Source organism: Sabethes cyaneus, chromosome 1 (assembly GCF_943734655.1).
Source record: "Sabethes cyaneus chromosome 1, idSabCyanKW18_F2, whole genome shotgun sequence".
Taxonomy (NCBI): Eukaryota; Metazoa; Arthropoda; class Insecta; order Diptera; family Culicidae; genus Sabethes; species Sabethes cyaneus.
In genome coordinates this window covers 137,739,158-137,762,844 of record NC_071353.1, presented here as the reverse complement: position 1 = coordinate 137,762,844, position 23,687 = coordinate 137,739,158, and the positions used below count along the sequence as shown (strand labels likewise).

Sequence of the window (23,687 nt, the reverse complement as noted above, 5' to 3'; positions counted from 1 at the left end):
GGAAACAAAGGTAGGCCTCCCACGGACGGTAACCGTTGACGGCGGCATACTAGAAGATGAGTTTGTGGATGAAGTATTCCACAACGCATAACGCAAGAAATTTTGACAACTGCAAGGCAAGCAATTATCTGTCATTTTTTCTAAAATGGTAAAAATTGCGCCGGATATTATGCCGTACGGAAAAGTGACATTTCAATTCACTTGCATGTAAAACTGCGCCATCTGAAAATGAAACAATATTTCTTGTGAAGTGCATACTGGTAAAGAAATCGCAACGGAAAATCTTTTCTATAGCATTTCTTGGCATATCTTTTTGCCCATTTCTTTTCAGGTCGATACCAGGCTTTAAACAAACACTTTAACAAATCGGCACCAACTTTTCAAAAGGGCCAATCTGCAAAATGTAAACAAACCGAGTGAGTCCAGCATAAAATAACCGTCACATATACATATACATACATTTACATGGTCGTAGACAACTGCTTTTACAACTTTTGAGCAGGCGCACTCACAGGAAATTCCTCGGTACTGCTCAAGTAAGAAACGGGGGTTCCGCATGAGTTGATGCCAAGAAACATTGAATGGCGCTTAACCACCTGCGAGCAGCTACTCCAACGGCAGGTAAGAAAGGGATTATTACATCGAGTACTAACTAAAGGTTGCATACGAAAAAATTCAGCTCTAAAGCACAGAAAAGCGAAGGCAGCTAATCCTAAAACTCATTCGAGAGTGACCCTTTTCAAACCCATAGTTTTCATCTAGAGACGCGGCGAAAATGGCCAAGAACGCAAAAACAGGGCTGGTTTGATAAGTTTTAAGGCATAAATTGCACCGAATCGCAATGACACGTTTGAGCAATACAAAAGCTCCCACAATTTGAGTATCGACACGACAAAAGATTACTCAGCTCCTCGACAATGGCAGATTCTAACGGGTGGCAACTAAAATTTTAGAATTTTTTCACGGCCCTTATGCTCAACAACAAACGAGCTCAGAGAGAAATGAGAGTATGTATATGTTAGCTCTCTCTCTCCTCTTTTTGTTAATATTTTTGTTTTGTTTATGCTTGCCCAGTTTTGTTAAAAATGGTGTTGAAACCAGGAGCGCGTTGTACACTTCAATGAACTGCAATAGAAATCTCGGCAAAAAGTATACGGTACAACATTTAAAAAGCAAATATGTTGCGGCTTCGACTGTTTACCATTATCCTAAGACGCCCAACAACTATTCGCAAGCAAGGTAGTGCAAGACCAACCAAAATTATGGACGCAGAAGGACATCGTTCTCTTTCTCGTTTCTTCAACAATAAGCCCTCTGGTTTGGCTATCAATTAAGATGCACCAGACGAATGTTTGAAGAAAATTTTGATCCCGTTTCTACAAAAACATCATGCAGATGGACAATACGTGTTTTGGCCAGAGCATCATCGCATTACGCCAAAAAAACACAATCGTTCCTGAATACCCATTCGATCCCATTTTCACCCAAAAACCACGAGCCGAAAAATCTGTCTCAGTGCGGCCAATCGAAGATTTCTTCGGGTTTTTGAGTTCCTTGGTGTACAAAAATAACTGGAGAGCCACGAATTGCAAACAGTTGATTGGTTGAATCAAGAGATGCATTCGTAAAGTTGACATGAAGGCCGTGCAACGCTCCTGTTTCGACGTCAAACGAAAGCTTCGCCGAACAGCCGATTACGGATTGTTTTCAAATGTACACTAACTTTTTTTCAACAATGGATAATGTATCTTTAATTTCGGTAAATCAGATCTTCTTCATGTATCTATGTCTATTTTTGACAGCTTGAGAAAAAAAACCCAAAATTTTATATGGCCCAAGTCGTTAAATCTGGTTGGAAACCGCCAACATGGGAAGTTTTGTCCCACCCGCTTTATTCATCAGATATGGCTCTATCGAATTGCCTGCTGTTCCGATCCAGGACGCACGGCTTGTTAGATCAGCAGCTACATTCGAAGTTTGGTTTGACGAGTTCTGAGTTTTCTGAGGAATTTTTCTTAACTCCTCAAACACGGATGATCTCTTGCATACACGGACACGGCCACTGCAGCTTAAGAATAAGCAAGCAGACAGGCAATTTCATGTTCGAAAAGCAAGGAACAGTTTTGGACGGATTGCCAGTGTGGACAAACGTACGCTTAATGCTTAGTTATTAAAGTTTTGGTGAAGCGTAATCAGGCTACGGCTTTTATTATCGCTACAAATTTTTTATTTGGAAGTTTGAATTTTCTCCTGCAAATTTTCTCGGAGAGCTCAATCTAATATTATATGCGCCTTATTTCGTCTGTAACCGAAACCAGATCCCATATATTCGTAGCATGAAACGCGGTTCGCTAGTTGAATGCTTTACTCGAAGATGAAACTAATACATTTGCATTTAAAATACAGCTGGTGGCGTCTCAGGAACACTCTGCTGTGGGCTGTGCGTCCGACGCAGAAGTTGGTGTTATAAACGTAACAATATTTATGACAAAACCCCAGTGCCCTGTTTAAAACCCCATCGCGTATCAAGCGAAGACACAAACCAATTATGCCAAATTGCAGTCAAGACAAGCATCGTTAGCACGTTACAGTAACTTGCATCTAGCGTAAGAGGTAAATTTGGGCGTTTTGTTCAAACATTCCGGCTATCTCCGTTATAGTGAAATTAGATTATCACAGAAAAAAAGTGTTCTTTCGTTGAAGTTATAGAAAATTTGGTTGAGTACCTTCGATTCGCTCTCAATTAGACGCGAGACGACGCTGTCAAAAATTAGAACTTTGACTAAAAATTTGTTTCAAAGAACTTTGACACTGAAACACAGTAAAATCTATCCTGTTTCTCTAGACTTTTACTCTGAAGAATTGCAACCACCCCAGATAGAATACACAATCACGGTAACACATTTCTTCCACTGCGCATTACGTTCGTTAGACACAATGCTGTCATCCGAACATCCGATTTCCCACGGCAGGTGATCTGCTGATGCTGCTGCAGCTGCGACGCGAGTTGAAAAACATTATGGTCACCTCGAACTGCATCACAAAGTCGGCTTTTCCCGGGACCATATAAATCAAATCGTCTCCATGTGTGCTCTTCTACGGTCTGTCTCTCGCTGCTATCCAGCTGTAGGTAAGACCGGATCAGTTTCTACACCGTTGCGTTGCTGGCGCGTTGATCGCTTTTCATCGCCCGGTGGTAGTAAATTTCTTTCACGATTTACATTAATAAAATGGTGCTTCGTATTTCTTTATTTTCCTGCTCTTTTTTTTTTGGCTCGTGATTTCTCGTTTCAATTCAGGTTTCGTTTCACAGCCCAGCCGGAAGCGGCGGCTCTCGTTAAAGCAAACGTCACACTTCCATTATTCCGAAGCGCGCCCCTGCTAGCCTAAACTCCGCCGGCCGGTATCTCTTACTCGGGGCCTTGTTAGTAACACATTAGATTTATGCTCTTTTAAATGATTTCCCGGCTAACTGAGCTTACTCATCGATCGGTCACGTTACGGTAATAAAATGCTGCGCTCATAATGCCACTTCCACATTGTGGCAGGTGCTGCGCTGCGCTGCGCTGTCGATTCAGCAGCAAAGGCGTGGGCGCCAGCAATCCTAGACTTTTGCTACATTGGAGAACCGACCGACGGACGGACGGACGGACGGACGGACGGTGGGATGCATCTCACTCTCGCTACAATTGCTGCCACCTTTTTTTTTTTTTGTTCTCTCCTGAACTCCATCAATTCCTTTCGTTGACCACCGGCGGGGTGACCCCACGGGGCGAGCAAAAATTACAACAATAAACACAATTGTTAATGGTCAGCCAAGATGTCATCGGTAATAAGCGTCAACCGACGAGTCGCTAGAAAAGAGTGTTTACTTAGCCTCCTTCGAAGTATTTGCACCACTTGTCAGTCACCCGCACCGCAGCAGCCCGTCCTGCAGGCCGTTGCTCCTACGCGTTCCGTGTCAGGTTGCGGGTGGTGAAATGGATTTTTAATACTCACGTCAATTTCCACGAGGCTAATTTTCTATAACGGCTCGTCACCAGCAACAGCAAGAATGTTAACCGCGAGCGGGAAGGACTCATAATTAGTCGAAATATGACGACCTCGGCGACTAAAGTCGCTTGCTCGCACATCAATCAGGCGAATCCCCTTACAAGCAAGCAAGCCAAGCAAGCACGCACGCAGCATACATAATATAATCTACACGCGGGAAAAGGTGAAAAAACAAACGTCAATTTTCCACTCTTGTGCGACGCACGGCATCGCCGCGATCGACATTTGATTGAGGTGACTGACACATATGTATGTGCGCTTCCCGAACGAACGAACGAACGGACGGTAACTAATGGCGCTTGGCCTGGCTGGCATAGCCGAGCGGTGTTTGTACAACACGGAACAAGAAAACCGACGCATGCTGCGATCGGGGAGGACTCCTCCGTGTGGTGCCGGTGTGCACCACCCACCCAACAGGGAAGAAAACAAGGTGCGGTAGATGGATCGATGCAGGCAAAGGTAAACACGAATACCTCCGCCAAACCTGACTATTTCAGGGGGCAATCTGCGGTGAAAGAGTTTAATGTTGTTTTTTGTTGTATTTCGCTTTTTTTTTGTTCATGCGCTGCGCGCAAAAGTCGAGAGGAAAACCAATCGTAAAATAAGACAGGAAAATGTGGTAAGAACACTGTTTTCTTGCTTGTTATTCTTTTTCCAAACAAATATCGAGAGGACAGACTGGGGATTGACTTGACTAGTGGGCTGACGGCCGGGGGGTCCACCCGAGCGGGAATGTAGCGTTTGTTTACACAAGTGGTGGACAACGAGCTAGACCGTGGTGAGATTCAAACCGCTTTTTGCTTCGGGGGTGGCGCACAGGCGGGCGGCCTCGCAGTTCCAAAAGTTTTGTTTTTGTATTCTTCTTACGCTTACCCGGCGCGGCAAAGTGGTTTTGTATTTGGAAATAGCCCGTATAGCTTTTCGGCCCCGGATGAGGTTACCGATAGTGGCCGGATTGCGTCACGCATCAGGAAAGATCTGCTGCCCCGGTCGGTCGAGTTGGGCTTAAATTTCAGGACGGATTCATAAAAACAAGGAAAACTTCTACACTTTGCATGATTTGTAGTGGCAGCTGCTGCCGATGCGTACGCGTACCAACCCGACCGACCACGTGGATTAACACGTCTGACAGTTTGAGACTTCATGAATTTCGAGCTTGCTGATTCGCACGGCAGATGAAGCGTGAATTATAAACAAAATCCACCCGATGCACCTTGCGATGCTGTTGGCGGTGCACGTCACGTTTTGTAAACATGCCGTGTTTCAAACGTAAGTTACGCCGCTACACACCGGTTCATCGTTGGCCGTCAGTTCTACGAACGCGGTGATTAATCTGAGACCACGTCCTATATAGTTGCCTTCACGGAATTGGGTTACAGTGCGGCTCGCACGGTCCAACATATAATTCACAGTGATAATAGACAGAGAGCCACATCGCGGCGAAGAACGCGCGAGATTTATACCCCTCTGGGCGACTCTGGCGCGGCTTTTCGGTTTGTTTTTGACCATACCGCCACACGGCGGCGGCGGCCGAAAGGATTATCCCGTCCCGGGACATAGGTAAATAAATTTTGACTCAGCTCTTTTCAGCGACACTCTTGCCTGTTTGGCTGATAGCTTGCCTGCCGGGAGTAGCCGCACCAGCAGCACCAGTAGGTAGTTCGGTAGTAAACAAATAAATTTTTGCACCGTCCAACGTGCCACATTTGGTCACGCAGGGCGGAACCATTTATCTTCGGGATCGGTTGGGAGGGATTGGACAAAAAATAATATACACATACAACAACGGTCGGAGTTGGGGGTTGCTTCCATTGTTCCATCATCCGCTGGGCAGGGATGGGCTGTGATTATTTTGGATTTCAGGAGAAAATACAGCACGATGCAAAACAAATCATACCGGAAACGTTTTCTCAATGGTGTCCGGTTGAGAGGAAAACAATTATCTTCGGAGTAGTGTCTAGCTATTAAATGCTTTCGTTGTGCGTTGAGATTCAGGATAAACAAAGAAACCTTAAGACATAACACATTGAGAGAATGGCACGAGTTTGCTTTGACACATACATTCAGATTTCAGAAAAGAGACACTCAACAAACAGAAAGTTATCGATGTCTAAAGTTGAATTTTGATCAACCGGGTGCTTTTCGTATTCCAACTACGGAGTGTTGCTCTTGAAATAACGTCGCAAGGCTCAAAATTCGTGCTACTAAAATGATTTTTGTAAATTTAATAGTTTACAAATATATTCTCACTTGATTTTAGTCGTGTGTTCCGGTCAGTCAACTAAAGGCCCAGACACAATGCATACGGATTTTACTACACTGCGGAAATTTGACAGAAAAGCCATGGAAAAACTGTCAAATAGCCGCAACGTAGTAAAATCCGTATGCATTGTGTCTGGGCCTTAAGAATTAAAAAAAAGCATAATTGAAAATGGTAGTCTAACACTCTAAAACAACATATTGCGTCGCAAAAAGCTTTGAAATTTTAGTTTTTTCTTCTTAATTTGCGAGAAAACGTCTCCAGTGAACTCATTATTACTTTAGATGTACGGCTCATGCGTCATGAATACTGAAAAAACGAAGTGCGGAATACAGAAAAACGCACATTTGTTTGCAGCTGCACGTCTGCTCTTGGAAGGTTGAGAAATCGTAGATAAAATCAATATTGCAAATCGATCGAGAAGCAAACAATGCCCGCAAACAAGTGTAAGAAGCATAGCATCCAACGCTTATTCCACTGACGAAAGCGTACGACTAACAAGCGTTACGCTGGTGCTGTGTATGTATACATTCTGCTATCTACACACTCGAAAACACATATCCTCGTAGCCAGCATTGCAATTCGTCTGGATTCGCCAGACTTCTTGACGCCTGGCCAGGCAGGCCAGGCCAGACAATAACATTCTCATTTGCCAGATTTCGCAAAAATCCAAGCCTGTTCGTAGCGCCTTCCTGCACTGCCCGCTCACGAGGCAAGCCACTGCCAAAACGGCTCGTAAGCACGAGTGACACACTGGCATGTATGGATACATATTTAGCTTTATCTTTTCTTTGCTTCTTCATCTTACGCCCTCGCTTACACACGCCGGTAAGAGTGTGGACCCTCATACGGAGCAACTGCTTGGGTCAAATGTGTCGTTCGTCCACCGAAACTAAACACAAATTCGCAAAAGCTCATCGCAGTGCATGGGAAAACAAGAAAGGGAGTCCGAAAGATAATTCCCTTACAATTGTGTTCGATAGAATGAAAATTACACTGCACGAGTGCGAGCACTGGAGCTAAATTTTGAAAAGTGAGAAAATTGTAAATTACTTTCAAGTACACGTTTGTCTAAGCTGCAGCCGGCAAGGATCAAACTAATGTTGCGCTAGTTGAACACTTCATTTTCTTGGCAAACTTACTGAAAATGACAGTAGCGAGCACTTACAAATTAATAGTTTTTTAGTGAAAGTTTTCCGATCGATTAGTGCCAAAATATTGCTCGCAATTTCAATTTATTGGCATGACTCCGCCCGCCCGTTAGCTTCGAGCTACGATACGCTGGTCTAACAAGTCAGTCGTCGTATGTTCGAATCTCGGTTGACGCTGCTTGTGGAGTCAGTAGGATCGTTGCACTAACCCGGGAATAGGCCTCTACTCTAATAATTTGCAAAGTATGTGTCGATAAAGAAGGGTCAGGTCTTAAAGACGTTTTACCCAAAGCTTTTTCAGCATACCTCCTTGCCTTCCGGTCAGATGTAGTCCTACGTCGAAAATCTAGTTGCAATGATATCTGTACAGAAAGAAAAACCCTTTGACTGGGACATTCGAAAGAGTACATCCGATAATGCCACTTTTCCGTGAAGACAGGTACGTCATACACTGAATAATAGTAAACCCAACCGAGCGATTTTAGTCCGCAAAGTTGTAACGTTTTGGTAGTACACAAAAACGAATGTGCGATCGCATGTACACACCTACTTCTAGAACCAACCAGGTGAGGCTGTTTGCCGTTGTTTCTTCGGTGAATGTTTGAATCCATAACGTGGTTTTGCCTTAACGTACTTTTGAAGTTCATTATCTCTCTCTCTCTCTCTCTCTCTCTCTCTCTCTCTCTCTCTCTCTCTCTCTCTCTCTCTCTCTCTCTCTCTCTCTCTCTCATTCACTCACTCACTGTCTCTCATTTTATCATTCTCTTAGTCTCTCTCTATCTTTCTCTCGTTCTAACACTCTCTCCTATTATGTCATTCTCTCTCATTTATCTATTTGTCTCTCATTTTATCATTCTCTCTCTCATAATAAACACTCTTCACTCTTTCTCGTTCTCTTCACCATTCTGCTATCTTTCTGTCATTTAGTTGATCACATCAGATCGATCAGAATGATCATTGTTTCATTCTCTTATTCTCTTTCCCTCCATCTCTCATTCTATCATTCTCGCTCTCATTTCGTACCTTTCTCTCTCAATGTGTCTTTAAATGGCATTCTCCCTTTTATCGTTATTATATCACAATGTCATCTCTCGTTCTCTTTCTCTCTAATCAGTTTTTACTATCTGTCTTCAGTTCAATACAATTTGTAACTGAAAATTGAATGTCCGCATCGACAGAATGACCAAAATTTGACACAATTCTTTATGCCTCTTAATAGAGCATCGCACAGTGATCCAAAAGGACGAAACTTTTTTCCTAACGTCTTTTGCTGTCATTTTAGCATTTCGGGTCTTCGCCACCTTTGTTCGTATAAATACCCCTCATAATCTGAAAGTGCCAAAAGTTAGTCATGGCTTACTAAGATAAAAATAAAAAATAACATTTTTGTATTAATAAAAGTTGGAAAATGTAAAAACAAGCAAATTCGCTGGAGAAATAACATTTCTCTCTCTATCTGATGCAGAACTATAGAACAGTTTCTTAGAAAGTTCTTCAAAAATTAATTTTTCATGCTTAACATTTGTTGGTTACATTTTACAAAAACACATTGTTCTAGGAAACTATCGAAGTACTCAAAACATACGTTTTTGCAGAAGACCGTAAATCTTTATGACATTTACTTGCTAAGTTATCGCATATTCAATGCTTATTTTGTCGTAGCTTCACAAGTCTATAATAGGATGAAATGGGGCTAGTCGATATATCAATTCAGTGCTCCACCTTGAAGCTTAGGTCAAGTACGACAAACTTACATAGGTGCCACTTGTCGCCACCCATCCATATAAGAGATGGACAGAAAGATAGAAGATTCTGTTTCGCCTTCGTTTCCAGTTTAGTCCGGAGTTCCACAAGGCAGCCATCTTGGCCCGTTTCTTTTCCTGTTATACATGAATGACGCAAACTTGATCCTGGATTGTTATAAAAAATCTTACGCTGACGACCTGAAATTTTATTACGTCATCAACAAACCAAGTGATGCCCTCTCTCTTCAACAACAACTAGTAGCATTTGCAGCATGGTGTAAAACAAATCGGATGGTTTTGAACGCTTCTAAATGCTGTGTTATTTCTTTCGGCCGCAAACGATCACTAATGCTTCACGATTACATTCTCGATGGTACATCTTTAAAACGTAAGAACACCGTGAAAGATCTTGGTGTACTTCTTGATTCCTCACTGACATTCAAAGATCAAGTGTCATATGTTGTCTCCAAGGCCTCGTCGCAGTTGGGATATATTTCAAGTTTCAGTTGGGCAAATATTTCCAGGACGCTTACTGCCTCAAAGCCTTATACTGTGCTTTAGTGCGTTCAACGCTCGAATATTCGTCGGTCGTTTGGGCACCGTTCTATCAAAATGGGATCATCAAAGTCGAGGCCGTCCAACGCAAATTTGTACGTTATTCACTACGACACCTGCCATGGAACGACCGGAATAACCTACCTCGTTATGCTGATCGCTGCAAGTTAATCCACCTTGACTCGCTCAGCGTTAGGAGAGATATGTCGCCAAGGCTTGCTTCATCAGCGATTTACTAACGTCCTACATTGACTGCCCAGAACTTCTCGGTCTCTTGGACGTGAACATCCGCAGACGTGCTCTTCGTTCCCATATGTTCCTCGATATAGGGAGATCCAGGACAAACTATGCGATGCATGAGCCAATAAAAAATATGTGGCGTGTATTTGAGAATTGTTTCGAGTGCTTCGATTTTAATTTGTGTAGACGTGTTATTAAAAGTAATTTTGTAAGAGCGTTATCGGTGTGATGTTAAAAGATGTTTGTATTATTTGTAAATTAATTTAAGTGGAGTCATTGGGGTTGTTTTTAACCTGTTCACTGTGTATAAATAAATAAATAAATAAATAAATAAGAGTAGGTCAAGCATGCATGTTGCTTCCGGCGTAGATTCAAAACACGTCCACTTTTTGTGTTTGTAGATAGATACATGGTTTCTTCCGTAAAGTTATAGAATATGTAAAGGCTAACAACTTTGCTGAAAAAATAACATTCCTGTCTCTATCGGGTGCAGAGCTATTGAGCATTTTCTTAGGAAGTTATATACAAATTAATTTTTCTTACTTAACTCTTGTTGGTTGCATTTTACAAGAACACATTACGCTAAGCAATTATCAAAACACACATGTTTGCAGAAGCCCACAAATCTCTATGACCTGTCCTTACAAAGTTATCGTGAAGACATGAAATCAGTGCTTCATCTTGAATCTCAGATCAAGCACTATAAACTTGTATAGGTGAACAAGGTGGCCCACCCCTATTAGAGTACGGAAAGAATATGTTTTGATAGTTTTTTCAATGAATCAATAAAATTATCTTTATCAAGCTTTCTGTGAACGTGTTGTTTCCCTTTCGTTTTCAAAGATTACAATGTTCTAGAAGGTTATGGAAGCTATGAATTTACTTGTTTACAACATGTTCGTGAAATTAAAGAAAAATAAAATTTAAAAAAGCGATAACTTTGTAAAGAACGGTCCTAGAGATTCACAGCCTTCAGCAGAAACTGTGTGTTTTTAATGTTTCGATAAATGCCTAGAACAATATGTTCTTGTAAAATGCAACCAACAACAGCTATGCATGAAAAACTAGGTTTTAAAGAACTTCCAAAGAAAATGCTCTCTATCTCAACACCCGAAAAAGATAGAAATATCATTTCCTCAGCAAAATAGTTTCTACAGCTTTTCCGAAGGAACTATGTCTGTATTTCCCAAAAAAGTTATTTTATATTTATCACACGAAGCCATAAGTAACCTTTGACAGTTTCAGATTATGGGGGTAATCCTCCCAGCTAGCAATTTCATATGTATAAAAAAGGCAAAAATCAGCATTACGTACAGATATACATGCTAAATAAATCGTATTTCATGCGCAAAATATCCGTACTATTTTGGAGGCGATATACGTGATTACGAATAATTTTGAGCGCTACGACTGCATAGGTATTTATATACGATAATAGCCGATTAAGCGCGAGTCGCTCCGGACTGCTCTACGATTTTGTGCTGAAAATCGTATGTATGTCAGTCATTATCATTATATACGACAGAAAATCAACTTGAACCAACTTTATCCAGCTTTAGTTACGGTTTCGAGTTTGTTAGGGGATATTTACTATAGTTTTTGTACATTGATATACGAGTTGGTGCTAGCTGGGCTACGAACAAAAGTTCCGAAGTCACTATATTGAATCAGTGATTCAACTCAAAGACGATTGGCAAATTGTCCTTTATTTTTACCAGCCATTTGGAATCCTACATTTTTGATACTGATCCTGTAATTAGCAGCTCAACAGTCAGGAATTTTTATCACTTTGAACTCGTTGAGTCAAACGTTGGAGATTTCCGACCACAGTAAAACTCCAAATAGGACTCAACAGAGCGGTTTTGAGAGCATTATTTTTTCCCTTCAATCGTGTTACGCAAGCTCGCCACCATTTGCGTTCCTCGCGGGTGGATTTACCCCGGCACGACGACGTCGGTCACTAAGAAAAAACCCATTCATCATAAAACTTCATCACCCGGCGACGACAATTTACGCCATAGATACGTGTAATCATTTCGTCATCATCATCGTTAGCTTCATCATCGTCGTGATCATCGTAGAGCAGTCCAGTCCGAGTTGATGGTTGAAAAAACCACCGTCAACCGACGGGCGGACGAATGGACGCACGAACGAACGGACGGAGCTCGGAACGGTCGTCATCTTCCCGAAACCAAAAGCTTCCATAACCAACCGTCAATCGCGGTCGCGGGGCCGCTCGTCGAACTCGACAAGCAATCAATTTGTCGCCTTCGTTGAAGAAAAAAAACGCTGATCCAAAGAAAGCAACGAAACCGCTTCCGTCGTCGCTGCCGCCGCGACGCCGTCGGTGCGAAGCAGCGACGTAAATTGAGGTCATTGTTCGATACTAACGGGGTCCAACCTCCCTGCACCAGTTTAATCTTCAATTATCGCAGTAACGCAATTAGTTTTTTCGAGTTTGATCTCGAATATTCGACTAGTCGAACTCACAAAGTGTGTAGTATGCTAGCTGAAATGCTACTTTGAGAAAATAAAAATGGCGGTCACATGAATCAGCATCAGCAGCAGTCGTGGGGTGATCTAATGGCTGGGTTTCTTCGGTTCAGAAGGAAAAGCAGGAGGAGGCGCTAGGAACGTGAGCACACGATACGGCGAAGGAAGCGGTTGGGTCAATTAGGCAGAACAGTAAACTGACAGACAGGTATTTCAGAAGAAGCGGGGATCGACGCGGTCGGTGGGGTAAAATTCATAGCCTTGAAACCGGTTCCGTCGTGGAGGTGGTGGTAGAAGAAGAAACAAAGGAGACAAATGAATAGCTTGACAGGCATATTTTTAAATTGGCTTTAACTGTGCATAATATTTTTTGCTTCCGTCCGACTCGGCGAGCCGACGGCTTGTGTTCACTCGCGGTAGGGCCGCCAAGCCAACCCGGCCTAGCGGTGTGTGTGTGCGAACTGAGATGAAATATTATTACAAAGTTTTATTAGAATATTGAAAAATCTACCGGACAGAGTGGTTGTCTAAACAAAACTTACCGGCCGAGCGGCGCGCTCTGACAGATGCTTTCACTTTGTTTGTTGAACATTCAGTTCCGATCAAATTTATCGGAGGGAGCTCCGGTTCTCCGAACCTCAGTAAATAATGAGCTTCATTATTCAACTTTCTTCGCAGTCGCTTTGAGTGAGTCGGGGTTTGAGCAAGTAACGAATGAACCGATTGCATGGAGATTTTCCTGTCACGCGCGCTGCTACCGCCTAACAAAACAAATAAATGGGTTGTTGTCTGCGCTAAAGGCGACTCGACTGTTGATGTCCCGTGGGGGAAGAGCTAACGACTGCACCGGCTGCGAGTGGGGGCGATCTTCGTCGTCTCGGGGAGAAGTAAACTGACGGGTTTCTAATCCCGTCTTTCTCTTACAATGCACCGTTTACTAAAAACATGTCTGAATGTTTGAACTTTCGTTGGGATTGCTAACAAACTCTGCAAAATAATTATACTATACGTATAAAGTTTTTTTCCTTTGCTGGTTAGCAAGGCAGGCAGCTCGTAAGCAATCAACATGTGACAGTAAACAAGCGGTCGGCCCTGAGACACAGCATTCAGTGCGTTCGGTCGGGTAAGGGAAATCGAAACGTGAAAAAGCAAATAAAAACGAAGGCATAAAGTTCTAAATTGCTGCCCCCATCATCATTCATGCCGCCAGCATGCATGCCTGCATGCAGGCAGGCAACCCGGCAGACGGGACAGACGGACGGACGGGCGCTGCTGATCTCTGCTGATGAAGCTTCGGTCGGTCCTCTTGTTTTGCGGTCCAGTTAATTGATATAAATTAAGGTGGTTGCGTGTGACTCACCCCAGACTCTCGGTGGTTCGGTACCGTTCCGTTCCGTTAGTCGAGGAGCCGAGCACTACAGGAGCAAGCGGGTCGTGGAATTTGAATAGACCAACGAGAGCAGCAGCAGCGAAAGTCGAGAGCCCTCCTCGCAATCGTGTGCATCCACGTTTGTTTGATGTTACTGAGGCGAGAAGAAAATATGAGATTATCATTATATTATATGATTGCTATCATCATCACACGACGACGGCGATGGCGACGACGACGGTGCGAGGTGGTTCTCCTGGCGGCAGGATGGGTTGGTTTCAAGAGTAGTATGAGAATTGAGTCGGATTGAACGTGTGTGTGTGTTTACCAGAAAGGAAAACTAATGAGATCATCAGCGTTTTTTTTTTTTTGTTTAACTTTTTTCAATACCATACTACAAAGCACAACACACAGTTGACAGGCAGTTAGTTATAAAGTTTCTTTTTTTGCTTCTGTTTCTTCCTTGCAGTTCCACCATTGGCATCCGGGCTACCGAAAGACGATGAAAGTAACACCCCGCAGACAGATTGCTTCCTTCAGTGTCCGCAGTGTCACGCGACGCTGCAGGGTTTTCAGGTGAGATGCCTTTGCTTCTGAGACGCTAGGATTCTTTTTCCCCTAAAAGGACTTTTAATTTCGCAGGCCCTGAAGGAGCATCTCGAAACAGTGCATTCCATGATTAAGCAAGAGCATGGCTCCGCATCGCCCTCACCGCCGCTGTCGGCGTTCTATCAGCAATCGTTCCAATCAATAGGTGCTTCCCTGCCGTCTCCGCCAGTTTCCTCCTCGGCGCTGGACAGTAGCTGTAACGAGCCAACCTCGCTTGCGACTAATGGCAGAAGTAGTAGTAGTAACAGCAACAGCAGTACCAGCAGCAGCAGTAGTAGTAGTAGCAATAGTAGCAGTAGAAGTACCTCGGCAGGTGGTGGTCTTAGCGCTGCCACCGTTGCCGCAATTGCTGACGAAGGTGGGCGGTCTATTAGTCCGACGAATAGCAACAGCAGCAGTATTGGAGGTGGAAGCAGCTACGGGATTGGCGGCGGTGGCCACAGCAGCAGCGGAGAACCCTACGCATGCTTACAATGCTCCGCCTCATTCCCAAACCGTGACTTACTTGAGAAGCATGAGCTGATGCACGTACCTAATGCTCTGGTGGTAAGTTCCTCTCTTTTCGTTACCTCTTCTACTAGCTGTCTACCTTCTACCTACTGGCCACACGGCTGCTACGCTACACGGCAGTGAATATTTATTTTACACAACGAATCGAGCAGTGAGAACAAGTACCACTACGAAAGACTATTTTATTCGCTTTTTTTGTGCTGCCACTGCTTCTGCTTCCACAGTCTGTTATCGACCTGGGAAATCGCAAAGCGTTATCTTTTCTCTCATACTCCAAAAAATCCACTCTTCTCTCGCTGCTAATACTATATAAGGTGTATATTTTTTCCTCTTCTCTACAACACTGCTCACACCTATACACAGGTTGGGCAGGTTATGTATTTTGACAGAATAAGATGACTGAAAACGTACAGCTTACTTTGATGGCAGCACGGCAAAACTTTCAATAAAAGGTTCGTGTTTGTCGTTCTTCTTACAATAACCAACGGTTAACAATCAAAACTTGTACCTCAAGCACTCTACATAATTTGTGCTGCTGCAGCTGCGTTGCATCCGTGATTATGACGGTGCACCAGCGGTGCCACAGCTTCGTATGTATGAGAGGAAACCACCTTATTGTAAGAAACCAACTAACCAAGCCCAGGCGTTCTTCGAACGCATGGACTACACCCGCAGGGATAGGAAACAGGACACGGGCGCAACTGTGAAAGTAAAATTCAGTTCAGGAGGATGGCACAAAGTGCAGAAAGAAACGAAGAACGAAACGGACAGACAAGGCACACAAAATGAGAATGATGATGATGATGATGATGGGAATTAAGCGAAGTATGCACTCACACAAACGCACACACATACACAGGCAATCCCAGAAGAAGCCAGAAGATGACTCTCCGGACGAGGTACTTGTCACCCGGTTTCTCGTGAAGTAGCCGCTTGATAGATAGTGCAGTGCAGACAGAGTCGTGCCGAGTCAACAGCGGATTCCCGCGAAAGGGTAAGGTCACGGAATGCGAAGCCATGCGGCCGAGTGGGTTGGGGAAATTAATTAAACATTTCCATGTAAGATAAATTAATTTCAACAACTAATTTTGCGCGGACGAAACAATGAGCCACCGACAGACGACGACGACGATGACGAGGACGACGAAGGAGAAGACCTGCGAAGCAGGCAACATTTTGACGACAGGTTCCCGACGACGCGCGAGCAAAGGTTTACGCGGTTGGCTTGGTAAAATTGATACCGATCATTAGTTAATTGTTACAAAGTTCGCAACGGTTGCGTTGGCCAGATTGGAAAACCCTCCCGCCGAATAGTCTCCTCGCGGGGTCTCCGTCCGGTCGGTCCGTCGAAATCTCCGACACTAATGACCTGTGACAATCGCGCGCGCCCTGCGGAAAACATGGCCGCTGACGGTGGCCAACCACCGCATAAACAGGCAAAATTAACCGTCAAACAAACCCCTGCCTGTCGATGTGGCAGCATCTGCTGCCTGCCTGCGTGCCAGCCTGGCGGGTGCACTTTCATCACTTCAATTAACATTTAATTCGACTTTATTTACACACAACAAGCGCAACGATTCTCTGCTGCTGGCGGTCACCACCAGTGCAGTGCAGTACAGTTGCCGAAGCACCGATGATGATCAACCCATGTTTATGGCGATGGATAATTGCCACTAATTTAATTTTATTTTAATTTAATGAATCCGTATCGATAGCCGATGCCCAACCAATGAGGAGAGTGTATCAGGACTGCAGGCTTAGGAAAGCCACTCAGCAGCACGCACCGGAAATCGGCAGCGCAATATGGTTTACCCCTACCAGCCGCCCGATCCGGCAGGCAGGATAGATGCCAATTCTCGCGCGTGGCTACTGGCAGTAAACGCTCGATTGGGCGCTAATCGTTTGTCACGATTGTCGTATGGCTTCGGGTGCTGGCACTCGAAATGCTTCATTGACGCCACACTCAACGACGGGATAGACGTTCGTGTCCAAAAACCCACGTGCTCTAGCTCAGCTCTAGCTTTCTAGTTGCCTGCAGGCAAGGTAGACCAGCAAGTGATTCGAACCAGGTTTGGTTCTCCACGTAGGCAACCTCCCCTCCACAACGTTTCCTTTTATAATTTATGAGGACGACCTGTTATGTTTACACCATTGATCAGTAGCAATGATAGAAAAATGTTTTTATTAATTTTGTTCTTGCGTTCTTTCGCATTATGATTTCAAAAAAAGTTGCCAAAATCACGATTCTGATCATTTTCCGCTCAGTGTACCTCAAGGGGGCAATCTAGTGCCGATTCCGTTCCTATCATAAATCAATAACATTTATTGCGTACTACATTATGGAAACTTCACTTTCAGTTCTTTAACCATAAAGAATTAAGCAACGTTTGCTTTCCAGTTCCACTCATTCAATAAAAAGTCAAATGCTAAAGCAATCATCTAAAGCAAGATTTGTAGGAACAATATAAAGTCGTGAAATGATATTTAGGCTAATTTATGAGAATATGATTCGAAACCTTTGGTATTTTGATATTACCCGTATTACAATTAATAGGTCGTTCAAATTGGTCTCATTTTTTTTCATGTATATGCATGAAAGTCATCTTGAAGTATTTGGAAAAATTCCCAGTTTTAAACATCCACTGCAACACAAAAACATTACAAGCAAAGGTGTTTGAAGTTTTGAATAATTTTGCCTGATTTAGATATTTTCAAAAATTAATTTCATTTTTATAACGGCAAACAAGGAGCAAACAACCCAAATCCAACCCAAACTGAATTGAAAGTCAATCCAATTCCATTTCGAATATAATCCAAATCCAGTCCAAATCTAATCGCAATCTTAGCAAATCCAATCCAAATCCTATATAAATTCGATCCAAATTCTATCCAAATAAAACTCAAAGTCTATCAAATCTACATTCAGATCAAATCCAATCCAAATCCCATCCAAATTTAACCCTAATTCAGTTCAAATCAAACCTGAATCTCATCTAAATCCAACCCAAATTCGACCTATATCCAAACCAATTTCAATCTAAATCCAATCCAAACCAAATTCTACTGGTCACTTGTCCGTTCAGTTCTTGAGTATTGTTCAGTATTGCCTCAACGGCGTATCACACGATGAAAGTGGTCCAACGAAGATTTGTTCGATATGCTTCGTCGGCTACCCTGCAACAATCCAAGTTACGAAAGTCGTGGACAACTTACTGGACTTGATTCGCTGCAAATGACGCGAGAGGTTTCTCGTGCCATGCCGATATGCTGACCAATTACATCTATTGCCGTTCTTTTCGGTGAATCAATTATATACGTCCATTCCCGATCTTCTCGCGATAGTGCCTTGTTCAGATTACTCTTGTACGTCGCGCGAATTACGGTGTCTACGATTCTGCAAACCTTCACTTCTTTAAGAGTTTCTTCTGGATTCGACCACCACACCCCACGTTTTAGAATTAAGGCAAACTTTAAGAATATTTGAGCATCATTAGGATTATCTGTATCTGTTGATTTGTAACAACGAACAGACAAATAGTCCAATCCAAATCCAATCAAAAACCCATCCAAATCCAGTCCAAATCCAATCCGAATCTAATCGAAATTCAACCCAAATTCAATCCATTTTCTAATTTCAATCTAAGCCCAACCGAAATTAGATTCTAACCCAAAAAAAAATCATCCAAATCCAATCCAAATTTAGTCAAAAACCTACCTAAATTCAAACGAAATCCAATCCCAATTCAGTCCAAATCCAAGTGCACGCATATATGTTCGAATTTCAAACGAACAAATCAAGCCAATCCAATCAAAATCCCATTCAAATTCCCTCCAAATCCCATTCAAATACAATCTAAAAGTAATCTAAATTCAATCCATATTTAAACTAATATGAATCTTAATCCAATCCAAACCCAATATCAACGAAATTCTAGTCTAATTCAAATCTAGCCTAAATTTAATCTGAATCCATCCCAATTTCAATCCATAACCCATCCAAATGCAATCCAAATCCCATCCAAATTCCATACAAATCTAATTAAAATCAAAATTATTCCAGATTAAATTGTTCTCTTACAAAACCTATCCAATTTGATTCAAATTCAGTCCAAATCTAACCCATATTAAATTTAACTATTCATTCCAAATTCAATCTGAATCCAAACCACTTTCGATCCAATCCAATCCAATTCTTTGTAATTTTAAGGTACAACAATGTTCGCGCGAATGCTTTTTGTAATCTCTTATCGCTACAGTAGCAAACCTGGCACTTTCAACGGTACACTTGAAGTCGAGACGACTCTTCTGGCGTATTCAGAAAGGTTTTTTAACGGAATTTGAGCGGGGTTTAAAGGTCAGTTTGACGCGATTTGCTCTATATTACGCAAATTTTTGGAATTTATGCGGTTTTTGTTATGCGAATTTCAAAGTTTACGCGACTATTTTAACACGAATTTTTCAATTTACGCGGTTTCACGAAATTTCCGAAATCTACACAGATTGTTTTGTACGCAAATTTGAGAGTTTACGCGTTTTTTGCGCAAATTTCAGAGCTTGCACATTTTAAAGTTTACTCAACTATTTTTACGCAAATTTTAGAACTCACGTGATTTTTACTACCTAGATCTTTAGAATCTACGCAGTTTTATACGCGAATTTTAGAATTCATGCTGTTTTTTACGCGAGCTCTGAAATTTAATCAGTTTATTTAATGTGAGTTTCGACACTAATGTTGCTTTTTATGCTAATTTCGGAGTTAATGCGGTTTTTCGCGCGATTAATTTGAATTTCGAATTTTACGAAACAATTTTTGCGCGAAGTTCGGATTTCACGCCATTTTTACGAGATTTTCGCGATTTGACGAATTCTGCAATTTACACTAGGTTTATGCGAATTTCGCATTCGCATTTTTACGAGATTTTCGCGATTTCACGGTCTCTTTTTACGCAAATTTGAGAGTTTATACTTTTTTTAACACGAATTCTGCAATTTACACTAGGTTTATGCGAATTTCGCAATATACACGGTTTTTCACATGTTTATTTTCAAGTAAGTTCTAAAATACACGCTCATTTTTAAGGAGAAACCGGAAGTAGCTTGCCTTATTGTGTTAGAGCGACAAACGCTGTACTGTACATCTCATGTGTTCGTTAAAAACCTAAACGTTTATTTGAATGCTGCATTAGTATTGGTAATATATGTCAAATAGCAAAGCTTGCAAACATAAACACAGCTGATCCGCAGCCAACCGCGCCGACTACGAACATCCCGAAATATGGTTCGTTTTCTTTATCAAGACATTGCGATTTATTTAAGATTTGCAGCAGCAACTGAGTAATGCATAGGATCAATAGGATGGTTAATTAATCCGTTTGCATTGAAGGCCAGTTTTTAATTCCTGGTCAGTTTTTCGTTTGTTTACTTCACTCTAAGTTTATCGATGCGGCGAAAGCTGAAAGCTCTTTATAAGCTCATTGATGTGGCGAAACTTTGAGACCGTAGTGCTGTTTTTTTTCGGAAATTGCTAGTGCAACGAAATATGTGCGCAATCAAATATCTATTAACTAATTCCATTTAAATTTATTTTCCATTGGCATAGCAATAATGTTTTGCTGTGCGTTTGTTGATATTTAGCGGATCGATAAATGGAATGACAAGTTTTAGGAAATTATAACAGCACTGGAAGCACTGACTACGTGGCGAAAGCGTGCTCTGTCAATAGAGATGCATTTTTAAGGCACAAAACAGTACATGCATCAAACGGTAGCCATTTATCCAGCCATCTTTGAGACATTTTCGTTTTCCCCTTAATAGATTTTCGGCTTTTACGTCGTTTTTTACACGAAATTCAAAATTGGCGCAAATTTTTATGCGAATTTCGAAGTTTACGCGGATTTTTTCGCGTATTTTGGAATTTACGCAGTTTTTTGTGATATTTTTGGAAATTACGCCGTTCCTCTATAGTTTATGCGCTTTTTAAAAGGTTTTTAAATTTTACGAATTTTGGAATTTACGGGGTTTGCTTCATCCAAATTTCGGGTTTTGATCTGTTTTTATGCTATTTCGTGTATGATTTCGGACTTTACGCGGTTTTCCACTCGATTATTTTAGGTAATTTCTAGAATTTACACACCTTTTTGAAAGATTTTTTGATTTATTGCCATTTTTTATACGATGTTCTGAATTAACGCTGTTTTAACCGTTATGTGTGCAACAGGGTACCCGGGTACCTTTTCAGTTTTAAAATTGTTATAACTCATTCAATTTAAAACATACGTCATTGAAATTTTGCGACATCGTAAAACTCGTTGATCTTAAGTAATTGAGGGTTTTTTGGTGCATATCCATAAAGGGGATTAGCAATGAGAGGCACTTGAATTTTTTTATTACGTAGGAGGGCGACAAGGGTACCCGGGTACCCATGATTTGCTATGTTCATAACATTGGCTATCTTGAACCGATTTGGATGAAACCAGTGGCATTTGATTCGTACATTTATCTAGTTTTGATTAAATAAAGCATTTGGCCATCAAATGACATGTAGTTCCCGGGAATCGGTAATTCCGGAGCAATGTCCGGTAAAACGTGGGAAGCCGCTTGTTTTGAAGGAATATCAGCTTTCAGCAAACCTATTAGCTTTGAACTTGACACTGTGGACCCTTTTTTCATCTTATTATATAAATTGGTGACTTTAAATCGCATTGGCCATTCCAGAATTGGGTTCCTGCAGGGTTACAGATGGCCAGTTGAGTGCCTAACCCAATATTAGGATTGGTTTAGCGCATCTTTTAGATGTTTTGAACTGATATGGCCAGTTTAGTACTGATTAAAAATTTTGGAACTGGTTCTAAATGTATAACGGTTGGTTCTACGTTTTGAACTGTTCTGATAATGCTAAGCATTATCTTGAATCCTGTGATATCATCTGTGACCCCGTAGAAACCATTTTCAAAATAACCAATCAAAATACATCGAAATGTAAAAAATATCACCTACCGAACTAATTCCAAGAACTTTGATACCCATATTGTTAGGTTTTACCTCCAATCCTAGACTGGCCACCCATGACCCCACAGGAACCTACTCCGGAATGGCCAACCTGATTCATCTCGTTATATGAAATAGTTCATTGTATCAATTTTTAGAGTTTTTATGTCCGCTTGACTGATTTTCCTGCAATACAATCAGTTTTCTACCTCACAGCGGACACTCTGTCGGAATTCCGGAATTTTGAGCCCCGTATGTCTTTTAATGGCCAAATGACCAAATAATTCAAAACCAGATAAATTAACGAATCAAATGACACTTATTTCATCAAAATCGGTTTAAAATTGTTGATGTTATGACAATAACAATTTTGGGTACCCGGGTACCCTTGTCGCCCTGCTAAAGGTGTTTTTTTTGTCGCACACATAACGGTTAAAGGCTGATTTTAGAGTTTACGCGACTAAGTACAGTCAATTCACAATCATGGGTCACACCCAATTGTGGGTCATTTTGGCTTTAGCTGCTAATTGCCATTTTAATATCACCTAATGATTGATCAAATTACTAGTGCAACTTATGAGCAACAATTTTATCAATCAATTTGTATAATATTCACGCATTTATCGGAAGATAAAGCTAAAATGACCCACAATTGTGTGAGACCCATGATTGTGGACTGACTGTATACGCGAATTGTGGAATTCACGAGGGTTTTACAAGTTTTTCGGCATTTACGCGGTTTCTTTTTTACTAAAATTTTAAAATTTACGCGGTTTTTTACTAAAACTAATGCGATTTTCAAAAGGTTTTCGGATTTTACGCTGTTTCTTTACGATTCTCAGAATTTATGTGATTTTTTACATAATTATTTTCACGTGAATTTTAGGATTTATGCGTTTTCATGAGATTTTCGAAATTTACGTTGCCAATTTCGGAATATACTTGAGTTTTTCATGCTAGTTTTCAAATTACGTCGCTTTTTAACGCAAATTTATGTCGCAAAGAGTCGCAAATTTCGCAACGCAAAGAGAAGAAATAGGACGAAGGCAAAACTAAGTTAAAAATAAGTTTCCAAACGTTGCATCCGGATTGCCCCGTGTATCACTCGTGTACTAGGCTGCTGCTTTTTTTATGCACTTTCTTTGATTATAAAATTAGTGTCAAAATAAGCAAAGAAAAAGTCTATAGAATCGAGATCTGAATATGAAATCTTTTTCTTTTAATATTTTCGTCGGTCATTTTTGGTCTCATTTTCTGTAGAAATGGTCTCTTTCATTTAATCTATGGTACGATTCCATTTACTGTGCAAACCATTTTAATCTTGTTCTAATTTTACCACTTTTTGACTAATGTTACGAAGAAAATTCGTTTTCTAACGAGCTTCATAAAGAGTGTGATTCTTAGGTTCTACAATAATGCAGGAAAATGCGTTTTAATGGAAGCGCTTCATACGCAGTGGCTTTTCTAAGAAATTGGAAGTCGAACCAATAAGTGTGAGATACTAGCATGATTCCATGTGAAATTATTTTAAAACCTTATCTATACGCCTAGAAGGATTAGGAAACTCTTCATGTATCAAATTTAAGTGAAAGTTGTGGTACTAAACTGTACTTACACTGCCCATAAATGGAAGACAGTCACATCTGCAAAAACGTGCAACTACGAAAAACGCTGTTGAAGCCACGACAATTTTTCTTTAATATTGAATCGATTTT

The 23,687-nt window shown here is 41.5% G+C and overlaps 1 protein-coding gene across 1 annotated transcript in view; it reads left to right on the top strand.

Annotated features, from left to right (window-relative positions):
• LOC128737209 (zinc finger protein 1) overlaps nt 1–23,687 on the top strand; it is a 96,557-nt gene that overhangs the window by 25,645 nt on the left and 47,225 nt on the right. The window contains exons 2-3 of the mRNA XM_053831803.1: nt 14,336–14,442; nt 14,509–15,021. Coding sequence (XP_053687778.1) covers nt 14,336–14,442; nt 14,509–15,021 — 620 coding nt within the window. The remainder of the gene's footprint in view (nt 1–14,335; nt 14,443–14,508; nt 15,022–23,687) is intronic.